This window comes from Artemia sp. Qi Xiang Cuo, chromosome 11 (genome assembly GCF_049724085.1).
Source record: "Artemia sp. Qi Xiang Cuo chromosome 11, ASM4972408v1, whole genome shotgun sequence".
NCBI classification, from domain to species: domain Eukaryota; kingdom Metazoa; phylum Arthropoda; class Branchiopoda; order Anostraca; family Artemiidae; genus Artemia; species Artemia sp. Qi Xiang Cuo.
Window position 1 is genome coordinate 46,476,283 of NC_142804.1, and position 23,782 is coordinate 46,500,064.

The following is a 23,782-nucleotide window of genomic DNA, read 5'->3' on the forward strand; positions in this document are numbered from 1 at the left end:
AATTGTAAAAGTACGTGTGCTTTTGGCTTTCTGGTCATTTGCCCCTCACTGAAAAAAAAAACTATGTTAGAAAAGCAACCTCAAATAATTTTTATCTTAGCATTAAATTCATAAATAAGTGATTTTACTGCAAGCTGTGCACTAACTGTGAAATTCATGCTAAAAAAAGGCAGTTGGTGTAAAAAATAAGATAACTTAACGTGAACAATTAATAGGTTGTTTATCTAAGAACCCACTTCCTGTCAAACCAAAGCGTCTCAAGTTCAATGAATTGAGTAGTATAGATAAGCTGTGGTTTTGTGGTAGTTTTCCAAAATACTTCACCATATGTTAGTTATTTGTGAAATAAATTTACAAGTCATCTGGAAATACTTGTTACTTTTAACTAAGGTAAGCATCAATCTTTTACAATTTCTTGGTAACACATTTTCTAGATTTTCAGTTTACGGGCACGATGCTTTGTTTCACTGTATTAATCAAGCAAAAAATTATTTTTTTGAAAAGGATAGGGTTGACCATAAGTATGGACGTAGCTAAAGATAGCAGATGAGTTTATTGGGGGGGGGGGGACAAGGCTCAAAGCCTTCAAAGGGAAACTTTAAAAGCTTTAGTTTTATTCATGTGTTTTGTTATTTAGAATCTTTTATAGAACGGGGAACTTTCCATATAGAGGTGTTGCTAATAAAGTGAATATTAATACGGTCCTTCATATATAGGGAAGACGTAAACACCGCGATATTCTATAGACACAGTGCAAATAAATTGTAAATGCAAGTTGGCGATATCACAGCGAGAATTTGACAAACTTAAGGCACGGATATACGATGCTGGCAATTTGCAGCTGGTTGACAATTAAACATCTTAAGCAAAACAAATTATTGGGAACAACTCGACTATGGATCTGCCAATCTCGAAATAAGCATCTTTTTTAGGAAAAACTAAAAAACCCCGCAATCTTCTAAGGAAAAAAAAATCCACCTAATTCAGTAATAAATCACAGCTGGTGGCGATTTTGGAATATGGAGTTTGAAATTTCAGATACGGGGCTTCTAGTTTGAGTTTCCTTACACGCTTATTTTAATATTTCAATAGAGTATGACCTACATAAAGGGCTCAGAAGTGTCAATAGCACTGGGTCCCTACCAAGTCTTGATCCAACCCTGCAAGTAATAATAGCAGTTGGACCTAAGAATTGCTCACATTCACGTAACAAATTACTTTGATGGGCAAGCCGAACATTTTCGACTAATGACTTTTCAAGGAGTTTAAAAGGAAATTTCTATTTTAAAAGCGAGAACTTGATATCAGTTCACGGTCATAGATGCACATGTGTCCAGCATTGGTGAGGTGAGGGGGTCAGAGGCACCACTGTACGGAAATAAGGGAGATAAGAAATTAATTAGCCTAATTGCTTAGAACCTGTACTTTAAGAGGGTAAATGCAAGACTATATTAAGAAAAGCTTCCTGTTAAAATTTCTAAGTTCTTAGAGGGGCTTATCGCTGTTTTTTTCGATATGTTGTGTTTATTAAATGATGCTGCATCAAAAACTGTACATAGTGACTAAACCGAACTGCATTGTAAATCCGACTATTTGTCAATAACTATATCATATTCCAACTTAATTTTACAATCTCTAGTGGCTCTAAGGCTTAACCCAGCGAATTAAAATTTGATTGATTTATTTCTTTTATTTTTAATTCCTTCTTTTTCGCTTTGAAATTCCATCCCGGCCAGTGTTAATCTAAATTGTCCTTTTCGTGTGTTTCTTCAAGATTTTTGAGAGCTTTATTTTATTTTTTTCCGTACTATAAACAGGTTTTCGTCATTTGAGTAGTTTCATTTTTGTACTATTTCTTAGTCCCCCCCCCCTCTTGCTTTTAAATCTTCTTTTCTCTCTCCTTCTAGGTAACTGTTTCCCTCTCCCACCTTTCTCTATGTTGCCTTAATTGTTAAGTTCTTCCTCCAATTTATTTGAAAGAGAAATGATATCGTTTGAAGTTTGTGATGTTGAGGATTTAAATGTTAACATTTAAAAAGAAAATTTTTAAAAACTGTGAACATATATGAAGAGTAAAATCAAAATCTGGGCATGGATACTTTTTTTTTAAATTATTTTTCCTGGTGTCGATATCATATAAGTTGAATGATTAAACTCATATAACCAACTTATATATATATATATATATATATATATATATATATATATATATATATATATATATATATATATATATATATATATATATATATATATATATATATATATATATATATATATATATATATATATTCTTTCTTTTTTTATTACAACGCTCAGTTTACAGGATCGTGGAACTTGAGATAAATTGATAAAACAAATCAAGTATAATATCCAAAGGTATTTGCCAATAATAGTATACAAAAACCAATCGAATCTATGAAATCTTCCTTCGTCTTTGTCTTTCCTTTTTTCAGAAAAAAAAAATTCAACTTGAAAAAAAAAATTACTTTCCATTCACTGGTTGATTGATTCAATATTTTTCTTTCAATTTAAACAAATTAATATCTTTGCCGTGATATCGACTGGGGTGTATAAAAATTTATTAAGAATAAAGATTAATACAGACATTTTTAATGGACAAGAGATGGCAGTTGTTCACCTCGTAATGCTGCAAAGTCCAATCGACCGTCTAAATCCTCATCAATTTCTCCAATTAAAACGCTAAAATAAAAGGTATAATTAATTGGATGAACACGGACTTTTGAATACTCTCTCACTCTTTCTATTTCTGGGTCACTAAGTTTGTGACCTGTAGTCGTTGTGACTGTTCTAAATGGACAGTGTATATGATATCCCCAGACTCCCTCATTCGTCCTAGGCATAATCAATTTGCTACTCAAAGTAATGACAATCTGTTTAGTTTAAAGTAGAAACTGTTTCCGATTGATTTTTATAATGTCTATCAAGAAAACTAAACCCACAGAAAATATCGATTTGCTGTAATTATTGAGTGAGTGCAAATATTGGTAATTTGAAGCTAAATATTTACATGAAACTACTTTTCAAACCTTTTGTCTTTGTCGATTGTTACTGAAGATAAAACTGAAGGAGATCAATGAACTCATGCTGTTTTATTGTAATTTGTATAACTATGGTCTGTACGCATGATGTCATAACTCCGTAGTAGTGCTAGTCTGTGATCAGGCCAGGATTTACCAATAGGCCCACTAGGCCCGGTCCTAGGGGCACAAAAAAAAATTATCAATGAGTGACTTTTGTCTTAACAAAAACTGCACTGCTGGGATTTATCATCAAAGTGCCAGATGCACTCCACCGCCGCGCTGTCTATTCACAGAAAAGTGACTTTAAAACAACACAAGAATTCCGTGGCCACTTATAGACTGTCAGATGTCTCCCAAGAATGGCAGCTGAGAGTTCGGTATCACCTCTCTCTTTTATTACATTTTACTCAGTAGTTCCGTTCTGCTCAGGCCTTCCACTATTCCTTAATTTTCGGGGATTTCCCCGAAAATGTCGCAAAAACGGAGCGGCAAAAACATTTAGGCCTAGAAGCGTCGAAGCTTTAAATCCGGCCGTGTCTGTGATCGGCTTGAAATATCACACAAGATGTTTGTGTTAAAGATTCTTAGTGACTTTGAACTGTATGCAAGTCTTGAATGACAGCGGGATATGGAAAGACCGTCTTGTCCTTCGTAAATTTTACCGAGTAATTTGATTGATTTTAACAGTTTGAACAAGTGAATTAAGGACGAATATGCATAATTTAAAAAGAGGTTATGCAGGTGGACTCCCGTGAAGGAAAGGCTTTTATCATGGCTCATTTTTTTCTACAACATCTCACGATACTATCGCAGTTAGAATGTTTAAAGAACCAAAATAGTTGACCAAAAGTACTTTGAAATTTAGCCTTTTTTGAAGCACTGCTAATTAAGCGTATATTATTTTCTTATGACACCTTGAATTATATGTTCGATTTCTTCAGTAGATATGAGTCACAGGACTATTACATAGTCTTTGGACAGTTTTCTTGGCTTAAAAGAAACTAGTCAGCAGAAAAAAGGAAAGGTTAAAGTTACAAGTAATCGCTAGCCAACGAAAATATCACTAAAACTTGTGATTATTCAGTAGTTATGCAATACTTGTTGGGCATTGAGTCGTTGACTGAATATAGCAATCCTTCAGACTAACGATCCTCCAGAATGAAGTTGAAACTGTGAGAGCAGTTCGAAAATGTTTTGATACAACCTTGCATAGAAGCAAAAATTATAGGCAAGAAAAAATGAATCCGTACTAGCAAGAAATCTGCCAAAGACCATATAATTGTCAAATAACTCCTATCTACTGCAGAAATTGAGCTAAAACTTTCATACAAAAAAAAAAATTTAAAAGATCAATTAGCAGAATGGTACAAAAAAAAAGTCAAATTTCAATTCTTTTTGTCAGACTAAATCAGGAAATTTGCAAGGAAAAAGGAAAAAGAAATCCTGAGTTTACATGGTTTTGTGACAGAAAACCTCAGTTGTATAAACCCAAATGCTTTTCTTCTCAGATTTAGGTTTCATTGCTAGGATCTCTTTTTAATCCAGCAAATAAAATAAATCCATTCCTGGGAATTTCCTCTCATATTTGTGGTCCTCCCCAAAGGGTTGGCTGGCCTTTTCAACTGCGTTGTGCTACGATTTTAGTAGGCCCCCAATGTTCTTCGCTCAGTGGAAGCTTTTTGTTCCAAAGTTTGCCGACTGATACGATTTTTTTTCTCGAAACGGCCAAAAGATTTTTTTCCTAATTTTTTCGTAGTTTTGAAAAGAAGCCTTTTCTGGTTACACTTATTTATGTCATACATCATTACAGGCAAAAGCAGAGTCAAATGTTGTATCATATACGAAACACATCAAACTCTGCATATACTCCTGGGCATGATTCAAACAAACTTTTACACTTGTTTAACGTACAGACGACCTTAAATACCTGACAAAGGTTCAGTTGGATACATTTTATGGTGTTGCAAGTAAAACTAAATGCAAAAATAAGGGAGAAAATCCAAACTAAACTAGCTTATCTGCTAATAGGTGGATTTTCTGCAAAGAATTCTCCCATACTTCCCTCAGAAAATTAAAGCAACATTAGTTTTAGATTTATGAAAATCTGGCTATTAAGCCTTCCCAGGAAGATTTCACAGTCACTGGTTTCATCTAAATTTGTGTTTGTAAGACTATGTAATTAGTAGTAAACTTACATATTATCTCCTCTGAGAAGCTGGAGACCTAAAGGAACTTGCTCCACACCTTGATTAGGATTGTACACTCGTTCATGTGTTTCTTCTAGTACTACATTTATAGTCTGATCAAAACCTTTTAATGTACCCTGAAATGAAAACGAATTTAGATGAGTACTGGGTACTTGTAAGTTGTTTTCAAAATGAATTATACAGTTGGACTATTGTGTAGCAAGATTCATAAGAAATTCAGAAATCTCTTCATTTTTTTTTTTTTTTTTTTTTAAATAAGTTGAAAAGTTCCCAAATGAAATTTTAATGGTACAGAGTAGGCCAGGAGTCTTGTCCACCTTTCCAACAATAGTTTCTTTTGGCGTGAAAAATACCGAAAAAGTACTATACATATAATGAAATCTATCATAGAATGTGAAAATAATTCTTATTTTTGCAAATTTACTTGTTGAACAAAGTTTTACACAATACGTGGGAGATTTTTAACACAGACTGATCGTATTAAAGCAAGTTTATTTTCTTTTTTGTTCTTTTCTTTTGCTGGTGCATGCAAAAATATTGCATGTTTATGACTGAATACTAAATGAATTCCAAAATTCTTTGGGAAAACAGGCCAAGATCAGAAGATTTTGGGCCAGATACTCATTTTTTTCAGGTATCAGAAGTCCAACCCTTGGGAAGTTCCCACGAACTTTCTTCTAAAGGCTTCTTTATGTACACCTTAGGACTCTGTCAGCTCTATAACAGTCAGAATCTATGCAAAGTGAAAAACCACGGATCCAAAAAGATGCTGGCAATATGCATGCAACAACTAAGAAAAACAATTTCTTTTGTTTAGTTATAAATATGTAAAATTAAAACGAAATTGAAAAATGGGTATAATTATTCAATAAGACATTAGAAAATAACAAAAACCTAAAACTTTTTTTTCACTAACAACAATAAAAGTACAAATATTTCGGCTACACGTCCGGAAGTTTAGATCAACAAAAAAAGAAAAGAAAGAGAAGAAACAAACTAACCTAAAATAACCTAAATTGTTGAACTGACATTTACAGGTCTAAGAGAATCATGAAGTTACCGAAATTCATCGCCATAAATTAAGCAATTTAGCATCCAAAGCGTAAGATTAAAAGATGCAACGATATTTTTTTTTACTATTAAAAAAAAAATTATTGGATGCTAGGTGGATCTATACTCGCCATTTTAAGCGGTCACTATGAGAAAAAAAGACCACACTAAATCATAGAGCATGTATTTTTTCACTTCAATCACATTTAATCTTTAAATTCTTGAATAAAAATTGAAATCTATGCTATTAAGTTGTTCATAGCTTACTTGAAGACCTCCATGCAAGACCATCAAGTCCATGTTTTAAGTGTTTCAAATCAACATAGCAGCATATTTTGTCATGACTTCTAATTGTGCAAATGTATTAATTACAAGTGCATATGATGCACATGTATAGATTCCTTGGTTAAAATTGATATGAAAAAGGTTAAGGGTGAACAGTATAAAGACAACAGACATGAATAGCCTGATTACCATACCCAGAAGGGATTGACAGTTTTCAATATTTTACTTTGATATATATTGATAGATCTCCCAGCTTACTCAGGCTGGACTAAATGATTAGGTAGCTGACTTCCTTTCTCCCCCCATTTCTTTGTCTTTTATTTCTGTCTCCACAAGACTTAACTATAAAGAAAAAAATAAGATCCCAAATAGTCTATTTCACAAGGGTGTAAAGCATTTTATTTACACCTCAAAATATATAAAAATCAGTGACTAAACAAATCCTAAAATAATTTCGAATTAAATAGTAAATAGGATAACATTAGCATCATCAGCACAATTCTTTAATAATTTATGTTCGTTTTCAAGTTTTAATGTTGCTCCTTACTTCCAGTTGACTTTTTTATTCAATCTAGTATGGTCTTTCAAATAGTACCAAAAAACCCCCTCTCGCTGGCGTAAAATCTCTCCTGGAAAGTTCCCCCACAAACTTTTCTTCCCATGGAAAACCCTTCCCGTGGAAAATCCCCTCCTTGCAAAATCCCACCTCAAAATCGCTAAAATTTTGGTGGTTAAGAATTACCATAATCAGCCTTAACAAAGACAGGTTCTTCAAATAATCACATAGAAGGCAAAAACATGTAAAAAAACGCCCGGATTACCAATACGTCCGAAAACACATGCAACACTTTCCCCAGGGACCATGAAGAGTCATATCATCATCAAAAGCATTGTTGTTGGACCTTTGAACCATGCTGAACAAAATGGCTATCTCGGAATTTTGATCTGACAACTTTGGTGGAGGGGGGCAAACTACCCTGCAATCTTGTTGGTCTTTTAAAAAGGGCACTAGACCTTTTAATCTCCGTTCAAATGAGCCATCTCTCGATATTCTAGGACCATTAGTTTGATACAAACACCCCAGGGAAAAACATCAAAAAAACGAAAAAATAAATAAACACGTATCCTTGGTCTTTCTTTTGGCAAAATTGCAAAATTCCACATTTTTGAAGATGGGAGCTTGATACCTCTACAGTAGGGTTCTCTGATACGATAAATTTTTGATTATGTCGTTCTCATCAAAACTGCTTGACTTTTAGGGGGTTTTCTCTCCTTTTTTGAAAATTGGACAAAATTTCTCAAGCTTGTAGCCTTTGATGGGTGAAATTAAACTTGATAAATCTTATATATTCGGAATCAACATAACAGGCCGATTCTTTTAATACATCTATTTATATCAAAATTCGGTATCTTAAGAGTTTCGGTTATTATTGAGCCATGACACTCCTTACTTACAGTTCGGTATCACGAGCTGTTTGATTCATTTGTACCCTATCTAACTTAATAGCCTTTTCTGCTCCCCAATTTTCAGCACCATAATGAAGAACTGGTACAATCATAGAATAAAAACTTGATTTTGTAGCCTGATATATTCTATACCTATAGACCTTAACGAACTTGTCGATACTAACCACGACGTTCCACTATGCTTTTTGCCCTTTATTAGCTGTAAAGTTTACTTGTGGTCCCCAACTCCCTGTTGATGACAATTTACACCCCTAGTAAACAAAATCGTCTTTAAAATCCAACATTTTCCCTTCAAACAAAAATTATCATCTCATAAAATATCTCCATTCTTTCTAAATACTATTACCACCGACTTAGTAACATTTAATTCCAACTTCTTCATTTTCAAATATTCCGACATATATCTAATAATTTCTACAAATTCCTTCCCGAATCTCCAATTAAAGCTATGTCATCAGCGAATAGGAGGGAAAACAAACTAAAATTATTGACTAAAACAAGCAGAGCTTCTTTACTGTTATAAAACTCCTATGAACCATTTATATACAGAGAAAACAGCCTAGGGGAAAGGGTACAACCTTGCTTTACTCCTATCTTACTATAAACCAGCCTAGAAAACTGTGTACCTACCCTAACAATCAACCTAACTAAACTATACATTTTTACTAGTATTAAAACCGGTAAACGTATATATTAACAGAATATTCAGATAGGCAAAAAAAACTTACCTCTATAATCTGAATTTTACCCTGAATCCAAAAATATGACATTTATTTCCGTCGCAAATTTAATTTTTGGCCCTTTACAGACCCTCAAAAATGATACATTTGGGTAAGGTTAGAAAGGTTAGGTTAAAATTGAATTTGCGACGGAAATTAATGTCATATTTGGATTCAGGATGCAATTCTAATTATGGAGGTAAGTTTGCAAACACAGGTATATAAGCTGTATCTAAAATAAAAGAAAAAGGTATCATCTTTGAGGGTCTGTAAAGAGCTAAAAATTAAATTTGCGACAGAAATGAATGTCATATTTGGATTTGGGATGAAATTCTAATTATAGAGGTAAGTTTGTTTTTTGGCTATCTAAATATTCTGTTAACATAGTTGTTTACCTTAAAATGAACCAACTGGGTAGGCCTATGCGCCATAATGACTCCATTACGAGTACTCAATCTACTCTGTCGAATGCTCCTTTTAAATCTAAAGAAACTACGTAGAGTCTATCCCATCTACTTTTAGTGCCCTTCCTATCTAACATATTCAATATAAAAATCTGACCCATAGCACTCATTTACCCTGCCTGACTTTTGATTAAACTACTGTTCTTACCTATCCATCTATCTAATCTACCAGACAATACTTTACTAACTATATTCCCTAAATATGTTTCTCTTTATTTACTATGCTGAGATCTATCCCCTTTCTTGAATAGTGGCAGAATAACAGAAGCTGCCCATTCCCCTTGCCACTGAGGTTTTTTAAACAACATTGAAAAATTTGGTGCTAATGCGGGAAGTAGCCACACTATACCTCACTTCCATAAATTAGCCAGGAATCCATCTATACCAGGGGCTGAACCCTCCTTAATTTTTTTTCAGATCTTACCATATATATTCTGTGTGTTCAAAATACTACTCAAAACACTGAAAAAGTTAAACTTACAACAAAATTCCGGCCATCACTTGTTATAACTGACACAATGTCTGAAAAAAAGAAACATATATAGCTTGTAACATATCTACATTCAGTAAGTGAAAGAAGAACCTTGCTATGAACTATAAAATTAATGACCTTTCCCCAAGAAACATTTTTATATGTCAAAAGAAGCAAAACATTGGCTTTTGGGGTTTAAAGCTTTGGAATCAACTATAAACAAAACCATTCTTATGGAAAAATTTTTTACACAGAAGGATAAAATGTTCATATTTATTTATGCTAAATTTGTCAGCTGTGAAAATATGTTATAAGCATAGTAAAGGCCTCAATTGTAGCAGCACAGTCATAATTTCTGGGATGCTAAAAATATTCCCAAGGGAGACAGGTTGGACCATTTCAGTTCAGATCATTATGAAAAAAAGAACGGAAATTTGCTACATCTGATCTCATTAAAATTTATCAATTTTTTTTTGCTCTATCCTTACTAACAATGTATTTTGCATTAATGCCATTATTACCAACAACTTATTGCAAAACCAAGCTGCCTGAAGCCAACAGAGCTGCACATGCTCATCCTCCATCCTGCACCATTTGGAGTTTTGCTGGTTGCTCCCTCCCATGAAGCTCCCACCTCCTTTAAATCTTTTCTTATAGCCTCTTCCCACCAAATTCAAGGACATCCTGCCTTTTTCTGATGCTGCTAGATTCGGTGGATTGTCAAGAAGTGCCCTAATCATCTTAAACATTCTTTTTTTTATAAATCTGAAGAATGGAATCAAACCATATTTCCCCATTATTTTTTCCTTGATATACAGTCATTCAAAAGAGAATGTAAAATTGATCTTTTGAAGTTCATACAGTTCAGAACAATACTTCCAACAATTATCATAATTGTGGCCTCTAATACTCTAATCTAATGATGGATCTCCTATTCCTCTGAACTTTTTGAAACTGAAAAACACCTTTGCACCTTGTAATTTGATATTTTCACTGCATCCACCTTCATTACTAATAATACTAACTAAGAACTAAAGCTATCAACATGGTCAGTTTTCTCATTATCTTCCATCATCTGTCCCCCTCCATTTATTCAAAATCTAAGTAGCATGGCCTTCTCAACTTTAATTTCAAACTTATATCTGCACCCTGAATTTTCAAACTTAGAAAGACCCAAAATGCCCACTTGGAAAGTCCAGAATGACTTCTCCAAAGAAAAGAAAAATGAGATATCTAAAAAAGTAAGATAGTTTTGCTGTTTTCTACAAACTTTTTGGGAAGAAAATTTTGTCTCTTATTATAAAAAGAAAAATCTTGAACGTAATCAACTAATCTGAGCACAAAAAAAAACATTTACAAAAGCCTTCACTAGAAAAAATGTAAACACATAAATATTAAGTAAATTATTTAGCACCACTACATTTAATACAAAGATTCTTACTGCTAATACATAATGAGGAGGTCTAGATCATTATCCCATAAAGCTGCCTATCAAAAAAAATTAACCTTCTTAAATGAAAAGCTGCTGACACAAAAGGAAAGATAGCATAAACCATGATCTTTCTCCCCACATCCCAGACCAAATATGAGAGCAGCATAAAATTACAGGACTGATTTCATTGGTTATAATTGCTAATCTTTTGTTCAAGAGAAATAAAATACTAAGGAAAACTCTTGTTTCTTGAGAATGTGAAATTTAGTTCCTGCTTCTATCAAGATAAGCATATGAAAGTGATTTTTGTTTTTAAAATTAAAATATATTGATGCAATATGAGGAGTGATATTGCCCTCTCAGCATCAATTATACATACTTTGTTGAAAAGTAGTTCAATAAATTAAAAACAATTTGGAGGTAGCTCTCCTCCTGTCCAGACTGATTAGAAGAAATGCTCACAAAAAGTTGCAACAATTGTACCTTAAAATACAATGTTGAAGATTTTAGGCACCCCTATTGAAACGTCCAGAGATCTCCATCTATGAAATATTGGTTAGCTATTGGAATTATTCTATAGACTGAGAAAAATACCCATTTGTTTTAAATAGACTGCATATATATTCAGAGAAAAATGTACACCCGCAAATCAGTATGGCCTTCAAAGCTAAGGGCAACTTAAATTAATTTTTAATAATTCTAGATCCATTATCTATCTTATAATTTTTGTTGAATAGCATGTTGGCCCTATCTTTGCCAAAATTACTGTTTTGCAACGTAAAATGGCACTGATTTTTTGATATTTAAAAAGGGCACTATAACAATCACTCCTCCAATATTAAACGATTACTGGTTCAATGCAATCATCCTAGGAAAAAAAAAACAGACATGCATCCCTGAAAACCCTTCTTAAAAAAAAAGAACAGACAATTTTGAATTTTTATGCATTGAGGCTTCAAATCTCTGCTGTAGAATTGTTGGAAATGTTAAATTTGGTTATGTATTTGTCATCAAGATCATTCCCTTCTTGGGGGTGCTTCTCCCTTTTCTAGAACTATTCTAATATTCTTATGCTAAAAACTTTTAATAGGTAACTTTAAACTCATTGAATTTCACACCTTTCAAATTGGAATCAAAGGCAGATTCTTTTGATGTATATATTGTTATTGAGGTTTTGTTTATAGATTTTTAGCTGATATTGACAAAGATTTGGCCTAAGGTAAAGTGCCTTATGCTAGTATGTTTTTTTTCTCAATAATCATCTAATTAGTATGCTACCTTTTACTAGAACACTTGCATTTTTTCTTAGCAATTCTGAAAGTTCATTCACAATAAGAATTAGCAAATACTAAGACTTAGTCTGACCCAATTATGACAAGATTTATCTAATTGGCTTCTTGAGATAGAAGATTTTCACTTGCCTTACTTTAAAAAAAAACAAAAACTTAATAGCTAAATAGCTAAACAGTTTTTTTTAAGCAGCTAAGCCAAATGTCAAACAATTTTAGATAAATTGAAGTCTGATTCTGGCTCAAACTAGCTCTGGTATTTAATTGAATCCCTGTGTGAGCAAAAGAGGTATTAGCTAAAACATCCACATCAGTAAAACAAAATGTGACTGAGACTTTGTCATAATACTAATTTCCAGTACCAACTGAAAAAGCAGTTTTTGGGGGTACTTGTAAGGTAATTGGTCCTTTACTGACAGGTTCCCATTTCACTGAGCATCATCTCATCTATATTCTACCAACCACTGCCAAGCTACATGTCTTTTTATGGCTATTTTTCCCAAATTATGTTATTGTTGAAGGTTTTGTTAAGTTTCAGAATATAGTCAATCATTTCTCAGAAGCAACAATGGCATTTCTGAATGGAATCTACAACAACAAAAAATAATTCAAATGCTAGCTGGTAATTTTTAAACTTATTTTGGAAATAATCAATGAATTGGTTAAGATTTTATTTCAATCTGTTCCAGCTTTGGTTGTTTGTATCACACATGTGTGTCAACCAAATTTTCACTCTTAAGTTAATAATTGAGAAGTGCCTTAGTTATCAAACACCTTTGGTCCTCAGTTTTATAGATTATGAGCAAGCATTTGATTCTGTTGATAAAAGAGCTTTAGCAAAGGTCTTATCCTAGCAAGGTATACCAGACAAATTCATTAAAGTGATTAGTGCTATGTATGAGAATAACACTGCTGTGGTTAAGGTAGGAAATGAGGTTAGCTCCTGGTTTTGTATTAAACCAGAGTTAAGCAGGGCTATGTTCTATCCCCCTTTATATGGATCATTTTCATGGACTTTGTCTTAATAAGCAGAGGAAAGCCAATGGGAAGCCATGGAATCAAATGGGGAGAAAAAACTCTCCTGGACTTAGATTATGCTGATGATTTAAGCATCCTAGATGAAAGTGCATGCAAAATGAATGAACTTTTAGAGGTTTTACAAGTTTATGGTGCTAGAATGAGTTCAAAAATTAATGTTAAGAAGATTAAGTCACTAAGGCTAGGAATAAGTGAAGATGAAAAGGAGACATTAGGTAATGAAAAGATTAACCAGGGGGACAGTTTCACTTACCTTGGTAGTATTATTAGTAAAGATGGTTGGAGCAGTGATGATGTTAATGGTAGAATAGCCCAGGCTCAGGGTGTTTTTTTCACAGTTAAAAAAAATGTGGAAGAATAGGAAGATAAGTCCACCCCTCCAAGGTTTTTGGGATTTGGTAAAATTTTTGCCAGAGGCAAAAATTTTGGCAGAAATTTTGTGAAATTGCCCAAGATTTAGCAAAATTCTTGATTTCTGCAGAAAATTTGGCATAAATCAGGTAGGGATTTGGTAAAATTTACAGAGATTGCCCCCCTATCAATGAAATGAGTCTTGGGACACCCCTGGTAGTAGTAGAAGTATTACTTTAAATTGCACTTAGAGCAATTTAAGATAATAACATCTTGTTTGCTGTTCCACAGATTAATGTAAGATGGCTGTTTCCTACAGTGGAGGTGGGTTCTAACCTTTGTAAATTCATTGCAATGGGGCAAAGAAGGTAGTAGATATTTGAATAAAACTTTCCATAGTCAGCTCAAATACCATACCCTGAAACCCTCTAAAAATTTCATTCCTTAAGATCAGCTCTGGGTAGCAAAATGCCTAGGTAGGCTAAATCTCTAGATGATAAATTTTTACTATCTTGAAAAGCATTTAAGTTAGGAAAATGAAACTTTCAAAAATGAGTCCAGAGCCTGAACTCTGTCTATGAAGGTATGTTCAAACTAGTATATTTACTTTTTCTTTATTACTTGGGCTGAGATGATTGCACAAAAGAAAAGTTGTATTTATCTCAAAAACTTTGACAAATAAAATTTTACTTTAATTTTGGATTTTTAATATCTTTGGAAGCATCCTGTTCTATGCATTTCATCCTAGTTAAATTATATGGCCACTGCAAATTTACAATGAACTTAACCCCCCCTTCACCATCCTAATGTGCAGATATATACCCTGAATAGGAATATACCCTGAATTGTTGATGGCAAAGTTTTGAATTGCAAAATTCAGTGCCATTTTTGTGGATGGCATTTGAAAAACTTGAAACAGTAGGAAAGTGGTTTGAATTGAAAATCAAGTATTTTGCAAGTTAGGTTATAACTTCTTATGTGGTTACAAAAATGAAATTACTTTGGGCCTCTTTAAGGGCTCAAGAAGCAACTAGGCTAGCCCCAGAAGTAATTATTGAATTATGAAGGAGCATAAAAAAAAGGCATTAAATGTTATCTTCACTTGCATCCTAGCTGAATTATATGACCACCTAGAAATTTACAAAAAATTCACAAGACTTAAGGAAATTCCCCAATAGGGCCTAGAAAATGTCACTGCTGAAAGATCAAAAAATTTATAATTTACGGGGGTAAATCTTAAAAGCGGATACATTGATGCATAGTTTATTCTGAAGTTACGACTGATACAAGGCAGAGACAAAACTTACGGTTTAGGTAAGTCTCCAATGTACTAGCCATGCTTATTTTTCTAGTTTAATCATCTTGCGGACTAGAGACATCTATGTTACGACTAACATTTTTATAATTATCAAAAGCACTTTTTCTCTTGTCCTAACTAAAATATTCCTAGCATCAAATTGACCGGCAATTTGTTTCCATGAGTGATAGAATTTAAGTAGTAATTTCTTTAATAGTTCTTATCTTTCATGGAGGAAATTATTAATATACTTCAAGAGAGGTAAATTCAAAAATATGAAGGAAAAATTGCAAATTTCTTTATTTACGAAATAACCGTGAATGTTTTATGGGGTTTACCGTTCTACATTTCCAATTTTATATCGGATTTATTGTTTTAGATACTATTTATTACCTATGAATGATCTATGTTTCAAATTATCCGCTCAATTAGGAGTTTGATCAATTTGTGTAAGTTAATAATTTTCTTTCTGCAAGTAAAAAAAAAAAAGATATATAGCGATTGGGATGGTAAAAACATGGCTTGAATAGACCTAAATAAAACACACTATAGATATATATTTGCTTCTCAATTACTTGGACTATTAGTCTTGGCTTTTCTCTGTCTACAATCAGCCATATCTTGATGCAACCTACTGCAAATTACTTGATAACTTCAATTCATATGTCGTATATAGATATATACGACATCTTTTGAAGATGAATTTGGTGCTCCAACCCGTGTTTGAATCACTGCTTATATTTCGTACATATCATTATAAAAAAGGAAATTAATTGAATTCGACACTTTTTGCAGACCGTGTTCCTAGCGCTAACTTTTCTTTATTCATATTTTCATATTTTTTTGATTCATAGTAAGATGGTAAGTTTTTTCGAAAAAAGACAATTTTTTAGTTCTAGTCAGTTTGGGTTTAGGAGTCATCATTCTACAGAGCATGGAGTTTTGTTTTTAACAACTTTTATTAATGATGCTTTAGACAAGGGTCTGAAGATAGCTTCGATATTTTTGGATATTACTAAAGCATTTGACTCTGTTGATCATGATATACTAGTTCAAAAGTTATATAGTAGTAGTATACGTGGTGATTTTTTAAATGTGATAGTTAGTTTTCTTAGTGGAAGGACTCAGTGTGTCGTGATGGATGGAGTTACATCTAAAATTGAACATATTTCGATTGGAGTACCCCAGGGATCCATTTGGGCCCTTTGTTGTTTTTGGTTTATATTAATGACCTTTGTAGAGCTTCAAGTAATGTGTCTTGTTCTTTAGACCTTGATACTTACGGTACTAAAGGAATTCTACCATGTTTTGCTGATGATGCCCATTTCACCGTAGCTGCTAGAACTGAAAATGAGTTGATGACTATATTGAAACAAGGTATTTCTTCGATTGAAAAGTGGATGCGAGTAAATAAATTGAAACTGAATCATAATAAGTCGAATTTTTTTATTTATGGTAGAATTACTGGACATTATCTATGGATTAATAGGATAGAAGTAGGGCACCATACTAGTGTAAGATCTACTAGTACTAGATACCTTGGTGTTATAATTGCTGAAAGCCTTAGTTTTAAAGACCATATTGCATCTGTTAACAGCAAATTGTCTCGTAATATTGGTATTATGCGTAAACTAAGGTATCTTTTTCCGTGTGAAATTCTGAGAATGTAGTATTTTTCTATGGTTCACCCATATCTCATTTACTGTTGTATGGTTTGGTCGAAAACATTCGTAACTCACCTCCATCCGCTCTGCGTAAGACAGAATATGGCAATTAGAGTTCTTTATGGTAATCAAATTGACATATCTGTATCGGTGAGGCATCTTTACCGCGAGTATAAAATTCTACCGTTAGCAGGAATATGTGTATTCTATGATGCTCTGTTTATGTTTAAATATTTAGCTTCGGAGTTACCATCATGTTTTTCAGGAATGTTTAGTCTTGCGTCTACTACTCACGATCATTTGACACGATCTTCTCAGTTGGTGCGAAGACCAGCTATGGTCACGTCTAGGTCTAGGTTTTCAATTCGCCATGTTGTTCCGTTAGTTTGGGAGAGTTTGCCTGAGGATTTGAGGAATGTTGGGGGTTTGCAGGATTTTCGTAAGTCGCTAAAGAACCATTGTTTTGATGTGTATATTTTGAAGGGATTATTCCACGCCACTTAAGTTTTGTTTTTGAGGAGGGTTTAGTTGCAGCTGAATATGATTATAATTATTATAATTTTGTTGGGTGTTGTTTGGAGGTTCTTTGGTTTTCGGGTCCCTTAAGTTGAGCTCTAATTATGTTTTTTTTTTTTTTTTTTTTTTTTTTTTTTCTATTTCTTTTTTTTTTTTTTCTTTTTTTTTTTTTTTTGGTTTCTTGGTTTTTTGATTTATTAGGTGGGTTTTCTCCCGCACAAGCATTGCTTCAGGGAATCGATGATGTATATATTTTTTTTTTTTTTAAATAAACCCATTGTTACTTTAAAGAAAAGCTGATTTTAAAAGTTTGGTATGTTAAATCTGAGTTAATAAAGGTATTGTCCAAAAGCCAAAACAACAATTCTGTTTTTGTTTTTCAATAAAAATGCCATAAAAACCTTTTTCTATGAATAACCAGCAACTGAAACGTCGAACGACGCCCTAAAAGTGTGAATTGAAATAATTCTAAAATTATGGAAACCAACGATGTTGGCGAGGAGGAGGGATTACAAGAAGTTGATGCGTATGGCGGGGCCGAACTAAAACAAATGCAAAGACACTGAAGTGCCTTAATAATTCCTTATTATATAACTTAAGAAATGTTTGAATTTTAAAAAAATATTTTTTTTTGTCCTAAAGAGAGTATTATATGGGTAATTTTTGTCATTGGATATGCTTTTCGTAATAATGATTTGCATTATTTGATAGTCTTTTATTTTCGAGTTTTCTAAATGTAATTAGCGTTAGTGTTTTTCTTCGCTTTTTAAACAGAGCTTTTAGGACCTGACCAACTAGTCAAAATACCCACTATATTCCTTAAAAACGAAAATAAGGAACAGCTGCTGGATGCCACCCATTGTAAAACCAGTTAAATATAATAGCTGAAAAATGCTGCAATACTGGTCAGATTTTATAACACTTAAATAAGAATAAAAAGCGGTGTCTCTCTGGCACTCCTCCCTTTCTTACGGTTTGTTTGCTTGACCTCTAAAAATAGTCCCAAGAAACCATGAAGGCATTCTGTACACTTAAATGGGATAAAAATTTCTTGTTTTTTTTATCAGTCGAATTCTAATCTCTTTGAAGTTGTAGGCCTATAGGATAACTTTCAAGCTTAAATACAAGTTTTTATGTCTGAGGCGTCTAGTAATAAAGCAAAACTGTCGTCTGAATGGTTTATCGTAAAATATGAAGTGTAATGCCGGATAAGGCTATTTTATAAGGCCATTTTCAATTGTTCAATTTTTATCTCAACTGAGTTTCATTTTATGAGGTGTTCCAGACTCTTTTTCGAAATGGTCGCACATCTTTTCTCGTATATAGGGCTTTGCGGAGTTGAATCCCAGTAAAATTTGCTATTTGATACAAAGAGTTGCACTGGAAATATTTATCCCAAGATAGTTCTTTTTAAAACTAGTTTTTAAAATTTAGTCAAATCATATAACTTGGAATAATATTTAAGTTTTGGGTACACTTGAATTTTATTTGATTTGTACGGAGCGGTGAAGTCTACAATGAAAAGCTACGAAAAGGTCAATATGTGTGCCTGGGTTGGTAGCATCGATTGGTTACTAGTGAATTCCAGGTTAAACACCAGCAGCAGTTTTTAAGCAAGTATCTTTAAATGCTACAATTCAGCCACTATCGCTGCAGTTCGCTCTTCTCTATACTACGGCCAATGCTGCAGTCATGATACCCTTTCCTGCATTCTGGATAAGATGAAAACGACTTAATTTACTTTCTTACCTTATTTTGTTTTTTAGGTACAAATAATGTTTTATTTGTCGATCACGCATGTGCTATGCTTCAGCATCGGGATTGCTTTAATTCCAAATCAAGCAGATGCCAGTAAGTTCTTATTTCTTTCCTTATTCTGTCAAGATTTAAGCCATTAAGGACATCCGTATTTAAGGATGATCCGTTTCACTTCGTGAGATATAAAAGGAACTTAACAATGTTTTCCAGAACTTAAGTTGACAGACACTCCTATCCCACCCTCTTCAAAATCATAATAAACCGTAGGCAAAGGGAAGTGAGTAATAGTATTCTCTAAAATAAAACTGCTACACTGCCGTCCTTCCTATTTGTGTCCTTGTATTTGCAAAAGCATTTATATGTATTTATTCCCGAATTAATTTTGAAATTATATTTGAAACGTATTCGTAGTCTTAAAAATTTTGGTATTGTAAATCCAAAATTGTTGTGATTAGTACACGAAAAAATAATATTTCAATGGTTTAATGAGAATTGACAATGCTATAAGAATAAATTATTATATCTAAATAATCTTAGAGCAGTCTTCGAATACCATAGTCCAATGACTAATCTTTATTTATTTTTAGGTTACATTCGAAGGCCAATTTATCCACAGTTTAGGAACATATCAAATCCTGTTGGTGCTTATAAGTGAGTTTTTGTGTTTTATTGTTTAATAATAGGATTGGTCAATATTTTGATTGATCAATATCAATATTTATAGTTCCTTTTATTTGTTGTAGGAAAAATTAAAGAGTAATAATGTAAAGTTTATAGGAAAAATAATACTTTTTTCACAATCATTTCCACTGGATATTAGAAGCAAGTGGGTCGAAGATTTTTCTTCTTTTTCGCCACTTTTATGTGTTGATCGACTACTTATACTAGAAACTGCGTTATTGATTAGTTTAAGGCGTGATGGGATACCATTTAGGGTTTTACGGTATTTTTGTGATAATCTCTTGTACTATTGTCAACCTTAATTTTTTGTCACTCCTTTCTATTTTCGCTTCAATGACGCGAATAGGCAGACACAAAGATTGGAAGGGGGTTGACTGGGGATTTTTCTTTTGCCAAAAATTTTCAGTCTTGTTTAATGCAATATTTGTCTAAATAATGGCATAGGCAAATCACTTTACTGTATGTTTCAGTTATGGTGTCGCTATGGACAATTTTTACTTTTTGGCTGGACAATCTGGACGACATCCAGTCACTGGACAAATTCAAGGTGACATAGAAGCACAAACGAGACAAGCGCTAAGAAACATCGGGACTGTTCTGTCTGCAATGAATCTTAACTTTACTCATGGTAAGGCTCTGACTCATCAATATCTAAGTGTTCCTTTTTATCTAAGAACAGTGAGCTCCTGGGCCATAATGTTAAAAGCAAAAGTAGAGGATTCGTGGTTCCGATTCATTGTAACTTTGGAAGAAACCTTGAATGCCGTCTAGTCTATGTTGAAGGACTGTCGTCCAGGAAATTGGTTTCATTCTTAATTGTGCATTGAAGCATCCATTTTGTTTCCCCAATATTTTTGATACCTTAAACATTTAAAGTGGAAAAAAAAACTTTTTTATCAAATTAATGAATTTTGTTCACTGGGATGAAATACTGTTGCTTTATTTTTGAAGTTACTTGAATTGTGGGCTCACCTTCCAAAACCATTCCCCGTTGAGTTTGGGTCCATAAAATGGTCATTGCCCCTACTCGGTCATGACCGTTTGGTCATATACCTCAACAACGTTGGAAATAGACGGGGAGCTGATATCCACAAGCAGTGCCCCACAGTCTAAAACTGTCTTTTCGCTCTGCAAAAGACAATTTCGAAAGTTTTTAAATTTCAAAATTGAGTTTTTGCCAGTTGGCATTAAAATTGATTGAAAGCCGTGCCTTTTGCAGTGTTCCGTGTGACTTTAAAACGTCTTTTTTCTGTGAAAGGCCGACAAGCATGTTGGACAGTTTTCTCGTACAGATTTTTTTTTTCTCTGGACTAGCAAACTACTTCTGAATGAATGAATGAGTGCGATAATACCCATCAATGAAAATACAGATGAAGAACAGTAACAAAGAAAACAAAAGAGAAAATCAAAACCAAAGGCACAAGATACTAATTCTTCTGACATAAACAAAACTAAAAGACAACGACGAGAAACCAATGCTGACTACTGTTGTAAAACCTTGTCCCACGGGTGGGACTTGAAAGACAAATTGTGTCGATCAATTTGGGACAGAACCGCTTCATCAGGGTTGGTTTGGTAACAGTGTATTGACGCGTAACATACCTATTGCTTGTCCATAGTGGTAAACGCAACAAAAACTTTGCATGCTTGTAGTACAGTGTACACAATTTCAGCTTATCTGTAGCCGTAAAAATGCGTAAAAATGGGCTAAGGTACACATAACAAGCCAAAACCGTAGCATTGTACACTTGGGCTAACAGACTAAGGTCAAACTTTCGCTTAATTTCCACTATACAGCTATGCGTAAAAGAAGACAATTTCTGAAAATGAGAAAGATTTAACCGCCACGTTTCTAGTACGGACTATCCAATAGGAAGGCCCAAATATACAATGCCATCTGTGAGCTCAACAGTAGAATCACCAAGTTTTACGCTCCAACTAGCATCAGATTTCGAATTAAAAAACAGTACTTCAGACTTTTCAGCATTAAACTGGAGTCCAATAAGGGCATACTCTTGTTGTAACTTGTTAAAAATATCTTTCAGCGCACGCAGAAACTGGATCAGTTCAGTATGTCGTCCACATAACAAATCAAAGACAGATCAATACCACGCAGAATAGAATTCATAACCGACTTTGACTGTGGCTTTACAATACTGTTATTAAATGCTGTCGGTGACAAATTAGTACCTTGTCTTACTCGCTTCTTTGCCAGAAGAAGGGTATATCCCCGCGGAGAAACAGCAAAATCATATAAGAGGCTAGTACACTCATTAGCTAGTAACGGAAGCCTAAGTTCCGCTTTTAGATTTTCATACATGTCAGCCAGCGGGGTTAGGACTTATAATCTTCTTGTGGAGAAGCGAATCAAATGCACGCTTTACATCATGAGTAGCTATAGCAATAATTTCACCGCGTTCTTCTGCATCAACTAAGGCAGATTCTAAAGCAGAAAGCCCATGGCCGCACCCAAGGCGAGACTGAAAACCGTACTGATGGGCTTAAACTGTACATTTAGTTCGCAACTCTTTAACTATCAAATTATAAAAAGAATACAATTGCAACTGTTATTGGACGGAAAGACGAACACTCAGAAGGAGGTTCATTCTTCTTAGGGAGAGGAGTCAAACCTCCAATTGAGAAAGAATCAGGGACAAATCCCAGATTAGATATAATTTAGTATAGGATTACCAAGTGTTCCACAAACAATTCGCCACCCAACTACAAATGTTGTGCAGAAATCTCATCATATCCTCTAGACTTTTTTCACTTCAGTTTACCAATTGCAGAAACAATTAGGCTCTTTGTAATAATAAGTTCCAGACTAGATGCATGCTAAAAAAAATCTCGAAGTTTCACTTTATAACTATTTTGCAGACGTGGATCTGGAGCAGAAAATTATTTTTTATAATGCTCAACCAATGGAGAAAGTGGTATACGAGACGAGACTTCTGTCTGGCATGGAGTGATATGCTATATTACTGTCTGGCATGGGAAAAATGTGCTCATAAGAGTTAGTATCTTGAGCTGGCTCGTAGATGAGTCGGATCCAATGTTTTACAGATTCGATTGACTGACCCCTGATAATACATAGAACCTTCTTTCTTTTATACTTTTGATCCCCCTTCTTGAACTCTTCTTGACCCCCCCTTTCTTGTGCTCAGGAACTGATATCATCGAATCCAACTGCTGTTTGGCTATTTCAAAAAGACTAATTTCCCATGATAAAACCTGGTATTTTCCCTCTAGGCATTCAAAGTCGACTTTCAGCATAATGAAACTACAATCATGCATGCACTGTTCCAATCCTGTTTATGTAGCGTGTGTATCTAGTAGTTTATGTCCCGTCACTAACATTGTGTATTTAAAATACTATGCCAGTATCGAACTTTAAACACTGGACACCTCTAGGAAATGATAGATCAGGGTGGCATTTTATTATTTCCCACCCCCCTCCTATCAGGAGTTTCTGTCCTCCTTTTAAAATAAAATTTTATTGAATTTGAAATATTTAATTCCAAATTTTAATAGATAAAAATTCCTGCCACGGCCTCGTTCATTAAACGTGTCAAAAGCAGATGCAAGTCTTCTGACCACTTAATCAGTTAGAAATATTGTGATCAAACCCAAAGAGTTGCAGATAAAATGATTGGGCTTCTGTACAAAGGTAAGATATTAATGTTTCCCTTGATCAACTATTCATGACCACTCCCTTCATGTGTTGAAATGACAAGATCGATGTGACTTTTTTCCAGAACTGACAATAACTGTAATTACCCCGGGAGTTCGTTAAACCAGATTTAGTAGGGGGAGTGGGTTATTTTAAGGGGCCCTGGGCTCATTCATGAAGACATATACTGCTCTGCTAATAGAAGACATATACAACACCAAATCACTTGTGGCAACCATAATTATGCATCCTGATTCTCCTCCTTAATCTGTTTAAAACTTCAATCTTTGATCAGTCTAATGATGTTCTGAATTTCTTTAAGCTAATTTATGACCTTCCCACCCAATCGGCAACAACTTACATTTTTTTTTTACCCAA

The 23,782-nt window shown here is 33.8% G+C and overlaps 2 protein-coding genes across 3 annotated transcripts in view; one reads left to right on the top strand and one right to left on the bottom strand.

Moving 5' to 3' along the window:
* Positions 1 to 306: 306 nt before the first annotated feature.
* LOC148947042 (uncharacterized) overlaps positions 307 to 23,782 on the top strand; it is a 32,865-nt gene continuing 9,389 nt past the window's right edge. For both annotated transcript variants that reach the window (XM_089097237.1, XM_089097238.1), the window contains exons 1-4: positions 307 to 390; positions 19,062 to 19,146; positions 19,641 to 19,704; positions 20,205 to 20,362. In XM_089097237.1, the coding sequence (XP_088953363.1) occupies positions 328 to 390; positions 19,062 to 19,146; positions 19,641 to 19,704; positions 20,205 to 20,362 (370 nt within the window). In that variant the 5' untranslated portion in view covers positions 307 to 327. The remainder of the gene's footprint in view (positions 391 to 19,061; positions 19,147 to 19,640; positions 19,705 to 20,204; positions 20,363 to 23,782) is intronic.
* On the bottom strand, positions 2,513 to 15,169 carry LOC148947043 (U6 snRNA-associated Sm-like protein LSm8). The gene is made up of 4 exons (XM_089097235.1): positions 15,126 to 15,169; positions 9,718 to 9,758; positions 5,240 to 5,367; positions 2,513 to 2,703 (listed from the first exon to the last, which is right to left on the bottom strand). The coding sequence occupies exons 1-4, from the start codon at positions 15,154 to 15,156 to the stop codon at positions 2,613 to 2,615; spliced, it is 291 nt and encodes a 96-aa protein (XP_088953361.1). The 5' UTR covers positions 15,157 to 15,169; the 3' UTR covers positions 2,513 to 2,612.